General features: G+C 48.1%; 1 protein-coding gene across 1 annotated transcript; it reads left to right on the forward strand.

Annotated features, from left to right (window-relative positions):
* The first annotated feature begins 300 nt into the window (after window positions 1–300).
* On the forward strand, window positions 301–22,637 carry CCDC198 (coiled-coil domain containing 198). The gene is made up of 6 exons (XM_080992397.1): window positions 301–1,270; window positions 6,005–6,087; window positions 16,824–16,910; window positions 18,188–18,277; window positions 19,333–19,495; window positions 20,943–22,637. Exons 1-6 carry the CDS (start codon window positions 1,045–1,047, stop codon window positions 21,188–21,190), a joined length of 897 nt encoding a protein of 298 aa, XP_080848523.1. The 5' UTR covers window positions 301–1,044; the 3' UTR covers window positions 21,191–22,637.

Here is a 22,637-nt window from a genome sequence, read left to right on the forward strand (position 1 = left end):
GTGGCCTCTGGTTCTAATAACCCACCGACATCTCCCGAGCTGCAGAGACTCAGGTCTGAGAGAAGGAGAGACCTGAGTACTCGCCTTTGGGCAAGACAGGGAGGTGAGTAACCGGGACATCAGGACCGGCCGTTACCCTGTCAGAGATAAAAGGCTGCCAGACCCCGACTCAGGTTGTGGGAGCAACATTGCTGCTTGCTGGAACCTGCCTGTTACCCTGTGCCTGACCTTGCCTGGTTTCCTGCCTTGGACTGACTCCTCGTGGAATCCTTGGATTCGGGACCGGACCTGGACCGTGTGGCTCAGGTTAACCCCTGGGCCTAGCACAGATATCTCGCAAGGTAGCAGAGGTTTAGGATCAGAGTCTTCCTTCTCCTGGATGGTCTCCCTTCCCAGGTGGACAAGCCCCACCTGCCCCTCACTTCCCTCTACAGCATGTGCAGAAACCACCTTCTTGACCATTGGACTCACTCTTGGTCTCGTCCTCTCAAACCACTGGAATGCTCCAGGCTGGCTTAATGTTCAGTCCCCGTGAGACGGCTCATTCTTTCATAACAGGAAGTTCCCAGACCAGGTCAATGTTTAACTGGACTTACCAAAGTGTGGAGATGGGAAGAGTCTGTGAGGGAGTTGCCATGGGAATGGGTGCACTTTTGGCTCTCCTGTGCGCCAGGGAGCGTCCTGAGGGAAAAATTCCACTGGGAGACCATCGGTAGGTTGTGTTAGAAATCCAGTTTCATCTCAAAAGGTGGTCGGTCAAACGAGTGGCTCTGAAAACCTGCCGATTTTTTCCCTTCTTGGGCTTCACCCTTCCTGGTGGACATTGAACTCTGCATTTTGAACCCGTCTTCAGCTTCAAACCTGGAAATGTTACCCCACTGCACGGAGGAATTCTCAGTCTGCGGGTTTTGTCCTTTTGGATCTTGCCCCCATTTTGATGACTCCACACTTATGGACCTGCGGAATGGAATGTAGGGCAGTTTTGGGAGTTGGGGCCCTTGGCTGTTACTTCTTTTCCAGAGCGACTCACCGCTGTCTGGAAAGATGGGCTCAAATTCCTCAAAGACCCGTCGGAAGGTGACTAAAGTAGCCCCCATGCCCATGAAAGAGGACTGGCCACAGGTCCCGGGCAGGGTGGCCATTTACACATTCCAGAGCCCTCAGAGGGAGACAAGTCTAAACACATTTGCCTCCTGGACGGAAAGGAATCCAGCAGCAGACAGGCACCTTCCACCCCTGAGAGAAGTGGGACAAGGGGCATATCCAACAGGTAATTCTTCGTTCCTTTTTAGGGTTCAATAAAAAGGACAGAAGTGTCATTTTTATTGTGCCTTCCTGATGATGATGAGTGATATCATTTCTTGTTATTGTTGTTGTTTAGTCGTTTAGTCATGTCCGACTCTTCGTGACCCCATGGACCAGAGCACGCCAGGCACTCCTGTCTTCCACTGCCTCCCGCAGTTTGGTCAGACTCATGTTTGTAGCTTCGAGAACACTGTCCAACCATCTCGTCCTCTGCCGTCCCCTTCTCCTTGTGCCCTCCATCTTTCCCAACATCAGGGTCTTTTCCAGGGAGTCATCTCTTCTCATGAGGTGGCCAAAGTATTGGAGCCTCAGCTTCACGATCTGTCCTTCCAGTGAGCACTCAGGGTTGATTTCCTTCAGAATGGATAGGTTTTACCTTTTTGCAGTCCATGGGACTCTCAAGAGTCTCCTCCAGCACCAGAATTCAAAAGCATACCCTCCAATATTTCTCTGATGAGAATAGGGACATCCCATTCCATAATGATAATTTTACTGTTTATATATCCCACACATCTGACTGGGTTGCCCCAGCCAGTCTGCACAGCTTCCAACATATATATAAAACACAATAAAACATTAAACATTTTTTTAAAAACCTTCCTTATTCAGGATTGTCTTCAGATGGCTCGGGGGTAGAATAACTCCATCCCCTCCAACATTTCTCCAATGAAAATAGTGGCCACGTAAGGAAAAAGGGGGCATTCTGGGATCAAATCAGAAATCGGGGCGGCTTCTCTAAATCAGGGATGTCCCTGGAAAATAGGGACACTTGGAGGGTCTGGAATATTTTTTCCAGAAAAAGAGGCACCAGAACTCACCATGAACACCTCTTTCTTAGCATGGCGATAGTGGCCACCTGGGAGGTGCCAGAACTGAGTTCTGGCTGAAAACGAGTCCTGATGGTGATGGTTGTTATTTATTCCTTTCACCAGACCTGGGCTCAAGGCGGGTTATGAAAATTAAAACAACATGGATAAAGCACAAAAAGCCAAGAACATACAAAGGGTAATCATTAAATGGTTTAAAATTGAAATTAGAACGATTTCCTAAAAGCCAGACCTGTTAAAATATAGGTGATCCAGGCAGGTACATCCCCTTCATGGGAGATATTTTATCACCTAGTCAACAGATATGGGGCAGGGTTGTCTGAATACCGCAGGTGTGAACATGAGAACATCAGAATAGAGACCTGAGACTGGATCAGGCCAATGGCCCATCTCGTCCAGCATCCTGCTCTCACAGCCACCGGTGAGATGCTTAAATGGGAAACCTGAAAGCAGGATTCGAGTACAAGAACCCTCTCCCCTTCTGCGGTTTCCAGCAGCTGATATTCAGAAACATTGCCACCGATAGCCCTCTCCATGGATTATTTGCCTAATCCTCTTTCAAAGCCATCCAAGTTTGTGGTCATCACTGCCTCCTGTGGCAATGAGTTCCACAGTTCCACTACATGAAGAGGTACTTTATTTTCTCTGTCCTGAATCTTCCAATGCTTAACTATTGACATAATACAGGTACCTGTTCTCTACTCTTCTTGGTGCCTGCTAGTAACATTGTTGTTGTTGTTGTTTAGACTAGCCTAGCCAGATGAATTTTTTAGTTTATTACTGGGTTGTTGGGTTTTTTGAACTCTTTTTACTAATAATCAGCCCCCGAAAACCTGTTGGAATGGAACAGTCTCCACCTGCCAGCAGGAGGACAGCAAGGAGCGAGCCGGTCCAAATTCTGGGGGCAGCCACCAAGAAGGCCCTCTCCTGCATCCCCACCAAATATCCCTGTGAGGGTGATGAGACCAAGAGAGGGGCCTTCCCCGAAGATCTCAGACCTGGGGGGGGGGGCTCATGAGTTGCACTCATGGTGGTATCAGGGCGGTTATACACAACCCCCCCCTTTCAATAGTGTTTGTGCCTGCAAAAGTTTTGGGGCAGAGCAATCTGTGGAACGCCCTCCCACCAGATGTCAAAGAGAACAACTACTACCAGACTTTTAGAAGACATCTGAAGGCAGCCCTGTTTAGGGAAGCTTTTAATGTTTGATGTATTACCGTATTTTAATATTTGGTTGGAAGCCGCCCAGAGTGGCTGGGGAAGCCCAGACAGATGGGTGGGGTATAAATAATAAATTTATTATTATTATTATTATTATTATTATTATTATTATTATTATTATTATTCCCAGATGGGCCTTGGAATGAGGATGGTGGATTTAACAGGCTTCTGGTATGATCTTATGCAGGGCCGTCTTAAGCACATCCGACGCCGTGGTGCAAAGATCCCTCCAGCGCCCCCCTTTCCCAGGGCTGGAGGAGGCGGGCAGCGGCTGGAGGGTGGCTCCTCCGGTGGGGCTCCTCTCCCAGCTCAGCTGGCTGCTTCGTGCCACAGTGGCCACGGCAGGCAGCACACCGAGCGAGCGGGCCTGTTCTGAGCAAACAAGGGTGTGTGCGCCGCTCCCACTGAGCACCGGCTGGGTTTTTTTCCCTTTTAGCCTCCTGGTGCCCCGTTCAGTGTTCCCCGGACTCTCGCCTGGCACCCTCCAGAACTTGGCACCCTGGCGCCCAGCGCCACTAGCCTCTGTGTGTAAGACGGGCCTGATGTTATGCATTTCCATGAAAAGGTTTGTTTCCAGGAATTCATGTCACCGAAAACAAGGACGCGAGCCTTTCTTTGAGAAATAATAATAATCTTGCGTGGAGAATCATGGATGTCTCTCTCCTCGACACCCCCCCCCCCGGATGATCTCATGGTTGAGGCTGCCTTGCGCACGTGAAAGGGAATGTTACACCCCCCCCCCCCCGGAAGAAGACGTGGCGGTGAATACAAATGAGTCCTGGGCATTTGGCAAACGACCCAGAGCGCTTTATGACAGCAAGTGCGCTCACATAAAAACACCTGGCAGAAAGGTATAAGAAAGCAGATTCTGTTGGGTATTATGAAAATGTTGTTCCCTCCTCTCTTTTTTGCACAAACGTTTTAACATGCTCATTATGCCATAGTAGCAAATCTGTGAAGCTGCTGGGGGGCCTCTCCTGTGCTTTTCCTCCATCCCCTCAGTTAAAAAGAAAAAGGAAAGTGAAATGGATCTGTGTGAGAGAAAGAGAGCTCTGTTCTGTACAGAAGGGGATCTGCATCTTCTAGAGCTAATTGACTGTTTGGGGTTGCCAGTTTCCCCAGAAAGCACTCTCCCTCTCCAAGTTCTAATTTCTGGGCATTATGAATAATTTGCAAATTAGACGCCGTCCTTATTAAGTCGTGCGAAGATCCTGCAGGTGGCATAAAATGAAGCAAAAAAAACAAGCCAATTTAATAAGCAAAGACAAACTGCCAAGAGGGTCAGTACGATGGTGGTGGTGGATCGTAGAACTGTAGAGATGGAAGGGACCCAGGGGTCATCTAGTCCAACCCCCTGCAATGCAGGAGGCACGGCCTCCCATGTCCTCTTCCCCATGCTTTTCAACGTCTACATGCAGCCGCTGGGAGAGATCATCAGGGAGTTTGGGCTGGGTATTCATCAATATGCAGATGATACCCAGCTCTACCTCTCTTTCAAATCAGAACCAGTGAAGGTGGTGAAGGTCCTGTGTGAGTGTCTGGAGGCGGTTGGAGGATGGATGGCGGCTAACAGGTTGAGGTTGAATCCTGACAAGACAGAAGTTCTGTTTTGGGGGGACAGGAGGCGGGCAGGTGTGGGGGACTCCCTGGTCCTGAATGCGGTAAATGTCCCCCTGAAGGACCAGGTGCACAGCCTGCGAGTCATTCTGGACTCACAGCTGTCCATGGAGGCGCAGGTCAATTCTGTGTCCAGGGCAGCTGTTTTACCAGCTCCCTCTGGTACGCAGACTGAGACCCTCCCTGCCCGCGGACTGTCTCGCCAGAGTGGTACATGCTCTGGTTATCTCTCGCTTGGACTACTGCAATGCGCTCTATGTGGGGCTATCTTTGAAGGTGACCCGGAAACTACAACTAATCCAGAATGCGGCAGCTAGACTGGTGACTGGGAGCAGCCGCCGAGACCACATAACACCGGTCTTGAAAGATCAACATTGGCTCTCAGTACGTTTCCAAGCACAATTCAAAGTGTTGGTGCTGACCTTTAAAGCCCTTAAACGGCTTCGGTCCAGTATATCTGAAGGAGCGTCTCCACCTCTATCGTTTTGCCCGGACACTGAGGTCCACGCCGAGGGCCTTCTGGAGGTTCCCTCACTGCGAGAAGCCAAGTTACAGGGAACCAGGCAGAGGGCCTTCTCGGTAGTGGCACCCGCCCTGTGGAACACCCTCCCACCAGATGTCAAAGAGAACAACTATCTGACTTTTAGAAGGCATCTGAAGGCAGCCCTGTTTAGGGAAGCTTTTTATGTTTAACAGACCACTGTATTTTAATACTTTGTTGGAAGCCACCCAGGGTGGCTGGGGAAACCCAGCCAGATGGGCGGGGTATAAATAATAAATTATTATTATTGTTATTATTATTATTATTATTATTATTTATTATTTTAAAAATTGTTGTAAAAATTATATGTTGATGCAAACACAGGATGCCTTTAGCTTCTGCAGTGAAATGTTGGAGGATATTGAGTAAGTTGGGTTCCTCAGCCCTCACTTCAGGAAAAAAACATGTTAAAAATATTATTATTTATTTATTCAAAAGCCTTTCGCAGAAACTCCTGTGATAAAGATGCTCCTCTTTCCTCCCTCTTTCTAAGTGCCAAGGTCTGTTCCGCTAGACCTGAAGATGGAAGCGGGAGGACAAAGCATCATCAAGCAGCACCCTCCCCGAAGACCCCAGGTAAGAGGGGGCAGAGCAGGCCAGTGACGTCAGGGGCGGGTGCCAGGAACAGGTCAGCAATAACTCACACAGCGCCTGTGACATTAACTCTTTATTCAAAGAATAAAGCATGGGAGGCCAGGCCTACGAAGCACAGCAACTCATCCCGGTAGATCTTGCCCCTATGAGGCAGTTGTGGGGCCTTCCCACAGTATACCTGAAGGAGAGTCTCCACCCCCATCATTCAGCCCGGACACTGAGGTCTAGCGCCGAGGCCTTCTGGCAGTTCCCTCACTGCGAGAAGCCAAGTTACAGGGAACCAGACAGAGGGCCTTCTCAGTAGTGGCACCCGCCCTGTGGAATGCCCTCCCATCAAATGTCAAGGAAATACAGTCATACCTCGGGTTACAGATGCTTCAGGTTGCGTTTTTTTGGGTTGCGGACCGCCAAACCCCAGAAGTACTGGAACGGGTTACTTCCAGGTTTCGGCGGTCGCGCATGTGCAGAAGCCTAAATTGCGCTTTGTGCATGCACAGAAGCACCAAATTGCAACCCGCACGTGTGCAGACGTGGGTTGCAAACGCTGCGGGTTGCGAATGTGCATTCCGCACGGATCACATTCGCAGCCCGAACGTCCACTGGAAACAACCACCTGACTTTTAGAAGACATCTGTAGGCAGCCCTGTTTAGGAAAGGTTTTAATGACTGATGTTTTAATGTATTTTTAACCTTTGTCGGAAGCCGCCCAGAGTGGCTGGGGAAACCCAGTGAGATGGGTGGGGTATAAGTAGTAAATCATCATCATCATCATCTAAGTCTCCTCCTCTCCTGGGTCCTTCCCAAGCAATCTAAGACTTGGTTGAGGCATCTATCTCTGCTCCTGCCCTCTTCATACCTCTTCTGGTCCTGGGAGCCCAGGGGAGAAAGGAGCTGGTTGCAGCAGGAGAGGGAGACCCCCTGACTTCTTCAGCAGCCTGCCTCATCTCTGTCTCCTGGCCCCTCTCTTCTCCTGCTGTCAGGCTTCAGGGAATCATATCCCTCCCACTGTGGCAGCCAAGAAGCAGAGAAACGATAAAAGTTCTTACCAAGCAATTTATTCAATGATTCACAGAGAGCGGTGAAGGAATGCAACCTTCCCTAATAATGCCATTGCTGTAAGTAAAGTCCAAGCCCCCTACGTCTTCCCTATTCTACGTCACTCCTACATCAACTAATCTGAGCTTTCTGCCTCTGAGCTCTCTGTTCTACTACCTTCAATACATGGCTGGACTTGGCCGAGGGGGTCAGGAATGTTTTCCAAGGACACTGAGTATATGTGAAGGAGCATCTCCACTCCCATTGTTCAGCTCCCAGTACATTTCCGAGCACAATTCAAATTGTTGGTGCTGACCTTGAAAGCCCTAAACAGCCTCAAAGGTCCAGTATACCTGAAGGAGCGTCTCCACCCCCATCGTTCTGCCTGGACACTGAAGTCCAGCTCCGAGGGCCTTCTGCTGGTTCCCTCACTGTGAGAATCAAAATTACAGGGAACCAGGTTGAGGGCCTTCTCGGTGGTGGCGCCCGCCCTGTGGAACCCCCTCCCATCAGATGTCAAAGGAATTAACAACCATCTAATGTTTAGAAGACACCTGAAGGCAGCCCTGTTTAGGGAAGTTTTTAATGACTGATGTTTTAATGTATTTTTAATCTTTTTTGGAAGCTGCCCAGAGTGGCTGGGGAAATCCAGCCAGATGGGTGGGGTATAAGTAATAAATGATGATGATGATGGTGTCTGTCAGCTGTCTCTCCCCTGGTGCTTCTTATTCTTCTTGCTGTTCCTCTTCCAATATTTCCCAGCTTCTGCCCTCTGCAACCTCTGAACTATGCCCTTCTGCAAACCACTGTTCTAAATCTATAATGTCCTCCTGTTCTCAGGAAGGTTCAGAAAAATCGGGGCAGTCCCCACCATTCCTCCTCAGTCCAGCCCCTGACACCTGCCTCTGCGTCTGGACTGCTCTCTGCCACAGACTCATCCTGCTCACTAAATCCTGTTACCCCTTCAGCTGCTGACTCCTCCTCTTTCCAGTCTTCTCCCTCTGACCACTCATTGCCATCCCATCACCACTCCCCAGGCTCTGAGCCTTCTTCCCTTGGGGGTTCCCCAGCAGGTGCCCCCCCCCCCCAGCATCCAGCCAGTCCATGACTAGTGAAGAGGGATGGAACTGGCTGAACGTGGCCCAAGGCTCTCGGCTTGGGATGTTAGAAGGCATCATTCTCCTTTCTACCCTGTATCTGTCAAGCGCCCCACCGTTTCCGTTCTGCTGCAGTTCACCTTCCGCCAAACCCCACTCAATTCATCTCGCTTCCCACTGTGGCGAATTCACATAACTTGTGCAATATTGTTGTTGTTGTTGTTTAGTTGTTTAGTCGTGTCCGACTCTTTGTGACCCCGTGGACCAGAGCACGCCAGGCACTCCTGTCTTCCACTGCCTCCCGCAGTTTGGTCAAACTCATGCTGGTAGCTTCGAGAACACTGTCCAACCATCTCGTCCTCTGTCATCCCCTTCTCCTTGTGCCCTCAATCTTTCCCAGCATCAGGGTCTTTTCCAGGGAGTCTTCTCTTCTCATGAGGTGGCCAAAGTCTTGGAGCCTCAGCTTCACGATCTGTCCTTCCAGTGAGTACTCAGGGCTGATTTCCTTCAGAATGGATAGGTTTGATCTTCTTGCCATCCATGGGACTCTCAAGAGTCTCCTCCAGCACCATAATTCAAAAGCATCAATTCTTCGGCGATCAGCCTTCTTTATGGTTCAGCTCTCACTTCCATACATCACTACTGGGAAAACCATAGTTTTATATGTCTATTAATTAGAAGCCGCTGATGGGCTTCTCCTAGATGAATTTGCCGAATCCTCTTTCAAAGCCTAGAAGGAAATGTGACTCTCATGCTTTCAAGTTCCCCAGTATGCTATCCGGTTTAGCACTCGCACTGAAGTTAATTTGGTAACATGGTTAGCACAGCAGCTAACGGGAAGCTTTCGTGATGACAGGTCCCCCAAAGGCAATAATTGCACCATCGGTCCCTTAAAACGGCCGCTGCGCAGTTGAGATTGAAATTCACAGGCCCGCGTCTCAAAGCCAAATCGAATCATGCTGTAGCCCGAGGGAATCTTCTCCCCGGAGAGATTCCCGTTACCGTTCTTTGACTTGACAAGATCCCTTTGAAGGGCTGCCTCTCTTTCGCTCCTTTGCCTTTTCTTCCAGGCAGTGTGGCGCTCGTCCCTTTTCATGTGAGATCCCACCAGATGCTTTTAGCTGGCTTGCTGATTCCCTTTGCTCGGCCTACTTCCTCGGGCTTTGAAAGTCTCGGCAGTGAGAAGGCTGAAAGAAGACCCCAAAAGGCGTTCCCAGGAGGACTTCCGGCCCTGAATCCCATGCAAATTCCCCGCACCTGTGTGTGAGGATCTCTGATGCAGTCTGGAGCAGAATCGGAAGCCCTTCTTATTCACACACACTGATCAAGCAGCTAGAAAGTTATATCATCACCAGCACCATCCATTTTAAATGCCACCCATCTGACTGGGTTGGCCAGCCACTCTGGGTGGCTGCCACAAATAACAGTAAAAGCACATGGATAAATGTTTGAGACCCTAGTGTTACAAACCAATTGGCCAAAGCAAAACCAAAGTAGGTTTTTTTTTTTTTCAGCTGGGAAGGTTACAAAGGAAATGAGTGTGGGATTGTCCAGAGCTCCTCCCTGCAGAGGGTTCACTCTGTACAGTGGTACCTTGGGTTAAGTACTTAATATTGGAATTCTGCCTGGGTCAGAGGAATGTGCCACAAGCAGGCACCGGCAGATATTCCTGTCGACCTCCCTGCGTCTCCCAACCTCTGCTGATAAGCAGGCGAGGTCCGGCGATTCTTCTCAGATGTATGAGAGGAACACACCGTTCTTCCTCTCTCCCCTTTGGTGTCCCCAGGGAGGGGAAAGAAGCAGACAGAAAACTATTTACATCATTTATTTCTGCCTCTTACATCAGTACAGAGAATCATGTCTGCACTCAACAACAGCAAGGAGAAAACTCCTCCTCCCAAGTACATCCAGTACGGGTCATATGACACACACACACTGAGCTAACATCCGGTGCTCAGTACAGAATGGACTGCCCCTTTGTTCCCATGGCAACAGTCACAAACATCCTGTCTGGCTTTCCAGCCACAAGCAGCTGGCTGAGCTGCTGGAGCCTTTGCTTGCTGCAGCATTGGTGCTTTATGGTAACATACTCCCCCTAAAGTATCAATGTGTGCTGCGAGCAAAGCGTCATCCAGAGAAGAAAACAAACAGTTGTTATATTTATAACATTCCCCTGTTGTTTCAGTTCCACCCTTGGAACTACCCGCCACTGGTTTAACCAATGTACCTCTCTGGTTGTGTGACTTCGCATTACCTCGGTTAACAACTCTCTGTTGTGCCTTTGTCTCTGACTCAGACACAGCTTCAATCTGTCCTTGGTCGTTTACAATAGCAACATATGCAAGGTTAGCAAACTCCTTTGAATACCTCTTGGGTGGTACACCCTTCGTTGCTCTCTCAGACCTGCGTATGAGGTTCTGATCCTCTGTGCTCACTGGTTCAACCTTTGGATTCTGTTGAGAACCAGTAGCTATCAGTGGTTCTTCCTTCACCTGTGAAGGTCTATCCATTGTGTGAGATTTCCTCTCAATGACTGTTACAACTGAACTCTCTGAGCTCTCACTGTCATCATCAGTACTACTGAACTCAATAAGATCAAACTCATCATCATCATCATCATAATCGCCACCTGTGGGAAATGTTTGTACTACTCGCTCTTGCTCTGGAGCACTCTCTAGAAACTTTGTGAGAATCACCTGACCAGATTCAGACAAAATTACTCTGTAGAGACCCTTTTCATATCCCACAAAAATGCCTCTGGCATTCTTTACTCCACCTGGAGCTTCTGTTCTCACATGAGACCCGAAAACCTTAAAATAGGCAACAGAAGGTTTTCTATTGAACAGCTTCTCAAAAGGAGAACATCCCAACTCTGTTGAGACTTTTCTCAACCACACATGAAGATAGGACGCTAGCGATTCGGCCCAATATTCATGTGGCAAATGTGAACTCAGCAATTGTGCATTCATTCCCTTTTGCAATTCTTTGTTCACTTTTACACAGACCCCCCTGTTCCACGCTTCTTGCGAAACTGCCACTTTGTGGTCTATCCCTTTTCCATCCAGGAACTTCTGAAACTTCTGTAACAGAAAAACTTGCTTCTCATCTGTGAAAAGACAATCAATGTTAGCATCATGCATATTTTTAACCTTGTCACAAAACTCCTGAAACTTTTCTAAAGTTTCTTGCGGTTTCTCCATCATATAAACCCAAGAATAATTAGTGAAACAATCCACACACACAAGGTAAAATCGTGCACCGCCTCTAGATGGTTCTAGAGGACCAATCACATCAGCATACACCCGCTGAAATGCTCTGTCGACCTTCTTGGTCTTGGTGCTCACACTGGTCACACCTGCAAGAGAGATTTCGTTAGAAACAGAAGAATTACATTTCATGTAATCACTTTGATCAAAAGTCAACAAATACAGTCCATCTTTCTCTTTGGCAGTAAGAAACAGTTCTCCATCTTTGTAGATCTTGCAGCTTTTAGCATCATAGGACAGTTTCAGTCCTTTCTTTGCAATCTGCGACACGCTCAGCAGATTAAATCTCAGTTCTGGAATCAGGTAAACATCACTTATAGTCAAGTTCAGACTCTCAAGATACACAGTCCCAATTCCGGTCGCTTCCAACTCCTGACCGTTGGCCTGTTTCACAGTGAAGCTTTGCTTCTTCAACGTCGAAAACAGTCCTCTGTGCGGGCACAAATGTTTTGTACAGCCCGTGTCGATTATGAATGCGTTCCCAACATCTGGCGTGGTTCCTTTCGCCATCATAGCCTTTGCAGGTTTCACCTGGCACTTGGTACGGCTTTTGCCTGACGCCTGAGGCTTCGTAGAGCTGCTCTTTGCTCCTCTTGACTGGCGCGGCTTCTTACAGTTTCGCTGTAGATGCCCAGTCTGTCCACAATTGTAGCATCGGACAGCACTCAATGCTACTCCATGCTCTCCAGTAGCATCACCAGTGGGGGAATTAGAACTCTGTTCTTCCCTCCCCCTGTCTTTTTCATCCAGTGCAGCAAGTCTGTCGTGTTCATTCAGAACCACAGCACAAACTCTCTCCGCGGTCAGCTGCGCGGCCGGTAGGGAACCAAGCTGACTGGCAACAACCTTGTAGGTGCGGCTAAGGCTGTTTATCATCATGAAGCAAAACACTTCCTCCTGAAGACGGAAATTGCGTTCCACCATCTGTTGACGCAGAAACTTCATTTCTGTCAGGTGCGCTTGAACATCTCCATCAGGCGCAAGCCTCAGATTGGTCAATTTCTCAAAATACAGCAACGCTGAAGAACCAGCATCTCTTTGATGCGTTGTACGCAGCGTGTCCCATACCTCTTTCGCATTTTCTAAATGCTGAACATGCACCAACTGATCATCTGAGACACACAGAATTATAGCAGTCCTGGCCCTTACATTCCGTGACTCCCAACCTCTGGTTGGTGCTGCAGGGATGGGGTTTTCAATTACATCAAAAAGCCTCTGATTCTGCAGCAGGGCCTTCATCTTTACAGACCAAGATGAATAATTGTCATTGGTTAAGGGAGGTGGGCAAGGCAAAGCTCCTTTCTTGGCATCCATCTTGAAGCCAAGCCTCTTCAGCTTTCCAGCCCACACTCTCAAACAAACTGTAAAATCCAACAGTTGTTTTTTCCTTTCTCACGCAGCAAAACTGCAAGTTGTTTGTGCTTTTTGCACCTGGCAGCTAAACTCAGGCTGCTATTGAAAAGTCCCTTCCAAGAGCTCGTAAACCTTGTAGCCAAAACATTCTCTGGTTTTGTTTCGCTTTCCCAGGCTCACACTCAGAGTCCAGCCCCTTTGCCAGTAATTATCCAGGACCGTTACCTAGCAACAATGCATTTCAATGGGACTCCTTATCTACCACAAAAATTTGTGGAATGCAGGCTTCAGCCTTCAAGCTGCAGGCCTCTTCCTCCGGAGCTTTTGTTTTCTTTGAAACGCAGCTCCGTGAACCAGGGAATTAATCTTCCTGCGTTCACACTTTTAGCCCGAAATGCAGCATACCTTGAGCTCCGTTGCTTGGAAAACACCTCTTCTTTCCATCAGCTGTCTGTTGAGCCTCTGGCTGTTCTCAGATGCTTCTCTTCCTCCTTGGAGCAGAGGAGGACAATCCACCAGCCTCTCATGCAGATGTCCGATGAATCGCAACCATCCGAAGGCTGCCACTGTTGGAATTCTGCCTGGGTCAGAGGAATGTGCCACAAGCAGGCACCGGCAGATATTCCTGTCGACCTCCCTGCGTCTCCCAACCTCTGCTGATAAGCAGGCGAGGTCCGGCGATTCTTCTCAGATGTATGAGAGGAACACACCGTTCTTCCTCTCTCCCCTTTGGTGTCCCCAGGGAGGGGAAAGAAGCAGACAGAAAACTATTTACATCATTTATTTCTGCCTCTTACATCAGTACAGAGAATCATGTCTGCACTCAACAACAGCAAGGAGAAAACTCCTCCTCCCAAGTACATCCAGTACGGGTCATATGACACACACACACTGAGCTAACATCCGGTGCTCAGTACAGAATGGACTGCCCCTTTGTTCCCATGGCAACAGTCACAAACATCCTGTCTGGCTTTCCAGCCACAAGCAGCTGGCTGAGCTGCTGGAGCCTTTGCTTGCTGCAGCATTGGTGCTTTATGGTAACACTTAATTCGTTCCGGGGGCCATTCTTAACCTGAAACTGTTCTTAACCTGAAGCACCACTTTAGCTAATGGGGCCTCCTGCTGCTGCCGCGCCGCTGGAGCCCGATTTCTGTTCTCATCCAGAAGCAAAGTTCTTAACCTGAGGTAATATTTCTGGGTTAGCGGAGTCTGTAACCTGAAGCGTTTGTAACCTGAAGCGTATGTAACCCGAGGTACCACTGTATTGTACTTGATCACATTTACAGCTCCGGAAATCACTTCTGCACAGGTGCGGTTTTCGGTGTCTGGGCATGCGCAGAAGCGATTTCTGGCGCCATGGGCATGCGCAGACACAATTTCCGGTGTCGCGCTGCACCGGCCCGGCCCACGGAGGATTTCCACGGGAGTGATCCGGCCCATGCCCGGTAAGCCTTGCCAACCTCTGGTCTAGCCCTTTTATGTTTTTGAGTATGCCTAAAAAGAAGGGTTGCAGCTGAGCGTTAGAAAACCTGCTTTGCATGCAGGAGGTGCTGGGTTCAATTCCTGCCATCTCCAGGTAGGGCTGGGAGAGATCCTTGCCTGGAACCCCGGAGTGCCACTGCCCGTCAGTGCAGTGCAGCTTCCTATGTTCTTATGTGTACGGAAAAGTTATGATTTGTGAAGAGCGTTCCAGCTGAACTGAGCAGCTGGCAGATTTTCCTCCCTGGGTTCCTGGGCAAAATGGTTTGAAGAAGAGTTAGCTTTGCAGTGTTAGGTGCTGCCACCTAGTGTCCATACTCGGAAGGCAATTTCTGCAGAGGAACAGATGGGGCTCGTCCAACTAGGAAGGAAAACTCCTAAACCTCCGCGGACTTGCAAGGTACCGTATTTTTCGCTCCATAAGATGCACCTAGGTTTTAGAGGAGGAAAACAAGAAAAAAATATATTCCGAACCAAACAGTGGATGTATTATTTTTGTGGTTCATGCTGTGGCCACAGACATGTGATCTGATGGTGAATTTAGCAGAGACATCACCTTGCCAACAAAGGTCCGTATAGTTAAAGCTATGGTTTTCCCAGTAATGATGTATGGAAGCGAGAGCTGGACCATAAAGAAGGCTGATTGCCAAAGAATTGATGCTTTTGAATTATGGTGCTGGAGGAGACTCTTGAGAGTCCCATGGACTGCAAGAAGATCAAACCAATCCATTCTGAAGGAAATCAGCCCTGAGTGCTCACTGGAAGGACTGATCCTGAAGCTGAGACTCCAAGACTTGGCCACCTCATGAGAAGAGAAGACTCCCTGGAAAAGACCCTGATGTTGGGAAAGATGGAGAGCACAAGGAGAAGGGGATGACAGAGGATGAGATGGTGGGACAGTATTCTCGAAGCTACTAAACTGCGGGAGGCAGTGGAAGACAGGAGTGCCTGGCGTGCTCTGGTCCATGGGGTCACGAAGAGTCAGACACGACTAAATAACAACAACAACAAATGCAAAAATCCTGAGAATCCATGTGGACCTGTGCTTTGTAACCACGTTTCTGCGCCATTGCGGCCCCACACAACAGTGGGTGCGTGATTTTTTTGGTCCCGGCTGTAGCCGTAGACATGCTATGTGATCTGATGGTGAACTTGGGATGACTTTGGGGTGACCCAATGTAAAAATCCTGAGGATCCACGGGCTTTTACCTCCCCCCTTCCAGGCAGCCTCCGCTAGCATCCCTTATCTCTCTTCCGATCCCACTGATTAGCTGTTTCTTTTCAACACTGTATACAAATATTGAAAAGCACTCCTCTCCTGAAAGATGCCTGCTCTGGCAGGCGCCCGAGGTCTCAGGAGCTCAGAAGGGCTCCAGAAAGGTCTTGCTGCCTCTCAGCACCCTCCTTTCCGGGTCCCGTCCCCCGGCCACCTCAGAGCCATTTCAGGGCTGGGCGGAGGGCACAGATGCTTTTCTGAAGAGGCATCTGAGAGTAGAATTTGCAAAGTTTGGGAGACAATGACAGCTGACAGGGTCCTGCTTCTCTTCAACATACAGAACCAACGCACAAAACAACATTGATTAAGAAGGGAGTTCTAGCTGTCCTGTTTATTATACATACATACATACATACATACATACCCCACCTATCTGGCTGGGTTTCCCCAGCCACTCTGGGTGGCTTCCAACAAAAAATTAAAAATACATGAAATACATTAAAACATCAGTCATTAAAAACTTCCCTAAACGGGGCTGCCTTCAGATGTCTTCTAAAAGTCAGGGAGTTGTTTATTTCGTTCACATCTGATGGGAGGGCGTTCCACAGGGCGGGCGCCACCACCGAGAAGGCCCTCTGTCTTGTTCCCTGTAACCCCACCTGGAGGGAACCACCAGAAGGCCCTTGGCGCTGGACCTCAGTGTCAGGGCAGGGCAATGGGGGTGGAGATGCTCCTTCAGGTATAGTGGGCTGAGGCCATTTAGGGCTTTAAAGGTCAGCCCTAAACTTTGAATTGTGCTCAGAAATGTACTGGGAGCCAATGCTTCAGCAGTACATATACTAAAATTGGAACGATACAGAGAAGATTAGCATGGCTCCTAGTAAGGGAGCCAGTGTGGTGTAGTGATTAAGGGCGGTAGTCTCGTAATCTGGTGAACCGAGTTCGCTTCCCCGCTCCTCCACCTGCAGCTGCTGGGTGACCTTGGGCCAGTCACACTTCTCTGAAGTCTCTCAGCCCCACTCACCTCACAGAGTGTTTGTTGTGGGGGAGGAAGGGAAAGGAGATTGTTAGCCGCTTTGAGACTCCTTCGGGTAGTGATAAATCGGAATATCAAATCCAAACTCTTCTTCTTCTTTCAAGACCAGTGTCATGTGGTCTCAGCGGCCGCTATTTCATTTATATACTGATTAGTTGCAAACAAAACAAAAACCCTCAAATATCTCAAAGCAAAACAGTTTTGAACAGTCCACCTCTCTCTTCTTGGCTTTGCAGAAGTTGGAGCCTTTCATTCTCGCAAAGGACATCCCTGCAGACAAGTTCTTAAGCCTGCTGTGTGGAGGAGCAACATACAGAGCAAAGGTTGGTAGACGTTCATGAAGGAAGGAAGGATGGAGGGAAACATTTATGCCGTAAGTACAGGGTAATCTTAGTGTCCAACCGCATGCTGCAGTTAGCAGTTTTTAAGGAGGTGCGGTTAACATTCTGGCCATGGAAGTATCGTATCAAACACATGCACTGCTCTGCTTGGGCAAGAACTCCCATCATCCCTGACCATTGGCCATGCTGGCCAGGGGCGCTGGGAGTCTAGCAACACCTGGAAGGCTAGATGTCCCTTTTCCAGATAGATCAGGGTTTTCCAAACTTGGGTCTTCAGCTGTTTTTGGACTACAGCTCCCATCATCCCTAGCTAGCAGGACCAGTGGTCAGGGATGATGGGGATTGTAGTCCCAAAACATCTGGAGACCCAAGTTTGGGAAACCCTGAGACAGAGAATGGTCTGCCCATCCAATAGGGCTGTTTAATTTCCATGCCCCCTTCTTGAGGAGGGGATTAAACTATCCTAATTTAGGCTAATGCTTCGATCTTTTTCAGTTTAATAATCCTCAACACATACTTCCTCCAGACACATAATATGTAGAACTTTAGCATGGGAATCTGCTTCCTATGTCCCATGGTTGCAAATACTCACTACTTGAACCAGGTTTTGCTTCAGCAAACCAATTCCTATGCCCATAGCTTGTCCATTCCCAGGAAGAACTATGCTTATACTCACACTAGGGATGAATGGAGATTTTTTTGCATTTTAAAGCAAATTGGTCTCGTTTGCACCTCCTGGCCCTAAGCCACAGACTGGAACATAACGAGCCTTCGGTTTTTACATTTCTCTGAATTTTGCAATATATTTCTCACCCCCAAATACATTTAAAAAGTGTGCATTTTAGGATAAAATACATTTAGGAATGAATGTATTTGGAGATTATATCCATGTATTTAAGTAAATACACATGTAAGTATGAATTTAAATAAGAATTTACTTGTGGGTTTGTTTGTTTTTACAAAAAGAAAGATAAAAACCCACAGATTAATGCAGAAACCGGATGGATCAGATTTATGAATGTACGCATGCAAACCTGCAACAGACCAGAAACAGAGTGATCCATCATCCTTATATCACTGCCTAAGAATCTTTGATTTTAGAGAGCATAAGAATAGAACACCAGTCGGGCGTGTTTTTTGCGTCAGCTACAAATACCCTTGTTCACCTTGCCCAACGAGTGATGGATAGGATTGTGATGGAATCATGAGTTTGTTTTGCAAAATATGGGTCTCCTCCCCCCCTCCTTTTCCCTTGGAAGGAGCAAGATAAAGGAGGGAAAACTTTTCTGCACCCCGCTGGAAGACGGCAGTATCTACTGAAGATGAAGATGCTGGAACAAAAGAAAGAGGTAATGGCCATGGGATGCCCTTGGTGGATTCAAGAGGGAAACGGGGATAATTAAGCAAAATGATGGAACTTCCGTTTTGTGCGTTAGAGAACACCACTGCAGGAGGGACTATGATAAGAGATGGTATCATTCTGAATGGATTCACTGCCATAACCATAGGCTTGCGGCATTCAGTTGTTTATCAATTCCATTAATTGTAGAGAAGTCAATCCAATTAAACAGATTTTAATTGATTCGTTTTATTTGACCGATTTAAGGTTTTTTTTTTATAGTGCGACTGTATACAGGTCCAAATCAGAAGTGGATTTGGTGGGATTTACTCCCAGGTAACCTCCATAGGATTTCATCCGTAGGGCCAGATCCAGCTACATAGTTGTGCTAGTGGCAGCCAATGCAACAACGTGTGCGAGTGTAATGGAGCTGTCTCCTCTCTCCTTCCCACACTGCACCCCCCCCAAAAAAAAATTGGCTCCAGGAAGTTGAGCTAACACCCAGAATAGCACACAGGGGGAAGGAGAGGTGTGATCGTTTCAGCAGGTAAGCAGAAATCTTTGTGCCAGTGCAGCACTGCTTTGAATTCCACCCAAAGTCAAATAATCTACCAATTAAATGCACACGTGGGTTAAAACAGCATTGCAATCTGTTTTTAATTGTGACCTGTGTTTGTTGCAACTTGCCCCGAGACCTTAGGGTGAAGGGAATAAAATCAAAATGATAATAATTATTCTTATTCTTTCTGAAGCAGGAAGTCTATTTTCTTTTCAAAACTGCAATAATGCTTGCAGTTCAAACACTGCGCCACCCTTTAGTTAGAGCGAGCGACCTGCTGCATTCTTTGGAGCGTGTCTTTGATGCAAAAACGAAGGTCAAATTTATTCCTCCTGAATTGGCGCAGCATCCCTCAAAGGATCATGGGAACTGTAGTTTGGGGAGGATTCCAATCGCAACCCTCCGGCAGCTGCACTACAGCTCCCAGGTTCCTCTGGGGAGAGCGAAAGACTGCTAGACCTGTTTAAGGCCCTTCTGTGCATATAACTAGCTATTTATTAACCCAGGCAGAACTGAAGAGATGCTTGCAGCAGGAGGCAAGACTTAACAAGCCAAAAGCGAGGGACCTCAGCATCAGCGAAACTCTTGGGTGTGTGCCGGGAAATAATAGCTCCGAAGATGAGGAGCTTCTTGCGCTTGAGCGTGAGCAGACATTTGACGGAGACCACGGTAAGTGATACTGGGGAGCTGAGCAGGTTTTCCGGTTTAAGCAACCTGCTGTGGTTCACACTGCTGCAACTGCCATATAATTAAGACACCACTTCCCGCAACCCAAGCGTCCACTGTAGTTTAGTGTAACAATTTGTCAAAGAAGCACGCTCCAGATCCTTCCAATAGCTTGTTACTATGAGCCTGGCCGCTAGTCAAAGAGAACTCCTTAAGAGATTTGAACTGTTAAGTTAGCATCACCTCCCACGAAAAGACTGAGCAGTGCCAGCTCTGGACATGTAAGGACGTTTCGTCCGGTAATTGCATTTACATCCACAAATACTTCCGGAAGTGAGACACTTTCTCATGTTTCTGCCGCATATGCTGATCAGACAGCAAGTCCCAGTGCTGCAAGATATATCAGCATTCAGGTCAAATGGCCACAAGTCACCAAGTGCCATTTTGTGACTTTCCTGATTGTCATCGGGCGACAAGGCAGAAGGTGGGAAAATATTTTTCACTCCGATGTCAGAAGTCCAGTCCCCGGCTTGATAACACAGTAAGCGTAGTTAATTAAAAAGGATGATTTATTGTCAAATCAAACAGATAGCTCCGGACGACTTAACACGGCTGCCGCCATCATCAGTCAAGATGACCCTTCTGAAGACTGCCTCCCAGATGGCCAGAAGCAACTGAACTTTTGCTTCTTATGTCTTGTGTTTTACTTCCGATCTTGCAACCCTCCCATTCACCGAGACCTCAGACCTCAGCTCCCGCCTCTTCCCCATTCTCTGAGAGGCTGTCTCATAACTCTTTCCTGCCTGTTTGTGCTTCTGGCGAGCTTTGACTGTGTTCTAGCCTGTTCTCCGTTACTGTCTTATCAGCTTGTATGTCAAGGTCAGAAGGAGCCAGAGTATGCAGCTTTCCTCTGACTGACTAACATCAAAGCAACCTCTCTGATCCTGGCTATTTTCTGCAGTTAGCTGCAAACTTTCGCTTGGCGCTGGCTCATTCCTGACACCCAAGGACCACATTTGTTTCTGGGCATCCTTCTCAGGGTCATGCACCAGGGGTGGGTGGGGCCAGAGGCAAAAGGGGGCAGATCAATGGATGCAAATTTGTACTGAAGGCTAGTTTCTGCCCACACATCCAAACACCCCTGCTCTGGCTTCCACTGAGGCAAGGAAGAGGCATTCCCAGAGTTCCAGGAAACATTCCAAGCAAGCAAACACATTTCAGGTACAAAACAGCACCAGTGGGGCCTGGGGGCAGTTCCAAGGGCCTGGTAGAGAGCCCTGGAGGGCCGCATTGAGCCCCCAGTCTTGGGATTCCCCACTCTTCCTCTAGGCAAAACTACTGCAATTGATGGGCCACTCCAAGGTAGCCAAACCCATTACAGTGTTGTTATGAAGCTTCCTGTGGCAACCAGATACCCAATGCAGTAGAGCTTCCTGTTTCTTTTTATTAGGTGAACGGTGGAGCGGAGAATTTCCAAAAGAGCTTGGACCTTCTGAACCCCACCAAGGACAGAGGGGTAAAGTGGAGGCATGGTTGCTAAAGCAGCAGGCAAGAAGGGAATCTTTCTGGGATGCATCAAGCACAGACTCCGAGAACTGGGAAGGCGACTTGGGGAAACCTCGCCGGAGACCAGCCTTAGTGAGGACTAAGACGGAGAGGATTGCTCTGTTCGACGAGTTTTTTGATAGAGAGTTCTGAGCCAGAGAGTCCCCAGAAGGAAGGTCAGGTTGGCGAGGAAGATGGAGCGAGCCTTCAAGCCAGCAAGGCACCCTTCCATCTCACTTCTGCCATGGACTCGCAAGCTTCTCTTTTGCTCTGCAAAATGGGAGGTTTCAACATCTTACCTTACAGGGTAGGTGTGTGAAGCATTGGGCATACTTGGAAGTGTCATACCAATGCTAAGTATTATTACAAAGCCCTCAATGGCTCGAGACCAAAGGACCTGCAGGAGTGACTATATCACCAGGGGAGGCCCTGTTCTTGATGCTTCCTGGTTGGCATTGACCCAATGACAGGGCCTTCTTTGTGGTGGTCTCTTTGTGGAATGCCTTCCCTGATCAACTGAGTCTCTCTCTCTCTCCCTCCCTCCCCGACTTTCAGGATAAATTTAAAGGCATCCCTGTTTACCCAGGCCTTTGAGGGCCAAGAGACCTTGAAATTAGGAGCTGCGAGGGAAATGTGATTGCTTTTCAATGTTGTTATATGTTCTCAATGGTTTAAAATGGTTTCTAAATGTTTTAAATGTGTTTTATTTTAAACTGAATTGTTTTAACATTTGCTATGTTTGCCACCTTGGGCTCCTTTGGGCAGATGGGCAAGATACAAATTTAAATAATAAAATAAAATTATAAAACCCTGATTCAGCCGTTGGTCAATAACTAAACTAAGTTGCATGGGAACCACAGGTTTTGCTGCAGTGCTCTGCTGAGATAAGCACATTTAACAGCCTTCATTCCAGCTCAGCTGAGTATAGTCTGTTGTCGCAGCGACTCTCCACGATTTCTGATGGAGATTTCTCCCATCCCAGCTACCTGAGATAATTACCTGTTGAGTGGTGAGTTGCTAAAAGCTACAGCAAGCTGTCACCCTATCTGGTTTGGGGGTCACTCCTGGTTCTGGTGCAGTTCAAATAAACGAGCCCTTGCCTTCCTCGTTTTCTTCGATTCAGGCGGATGTCTAGGGCAGCTCGGAAGGGTCCTCGTGCAAATGTGCATGCGTGCAACGGTAGAGGCCTGGCTGGAAAGCTTAAATCCTGCCACCACTACACTGGAGAGGGATTGAAGAAAAGGAAATATGAATTGGCCCCGCCCTGTAGCTTGACCAATCGTGGCTAGGAGCGGCTAGGAGCCAAGTAGAGTCATAGATCTGAAAAGAAAAAAGGTGTAGACTTGCACACAGTGGCCAGCTTCCATTTTGACTTGAAATGTTCATGTTGGGCTTCTCTGAAGTATATAAAGACAAGAAGCGGGCAGGGGGAGGGCCGGCTCACAATGGCACCCACCTAAGAGGCCCATTCCAGGCTGAAAAAAAGCACTGTAAATAACTATCAGTCTTTGAAAAGCTGGCCTCACTGGATCAAGCATTTTGGTTGAATGAAACGAAATCATTTTGTGTGTGTTTTGAATAAATATGCAATTCATTGTTA

The sequence above is a fragment of the Podarcis pityusensis genome (assembly GCF_964106645.2).
Source record: "Podarcis pityusensis genome assembly, chromosome: 1".
Lineage (NCBI taxonomy): Eukaryota > Metazoa > Chordata > Lepidosauria > Squamata > Lacertidae > Podarcis > Podarcis pityusensis.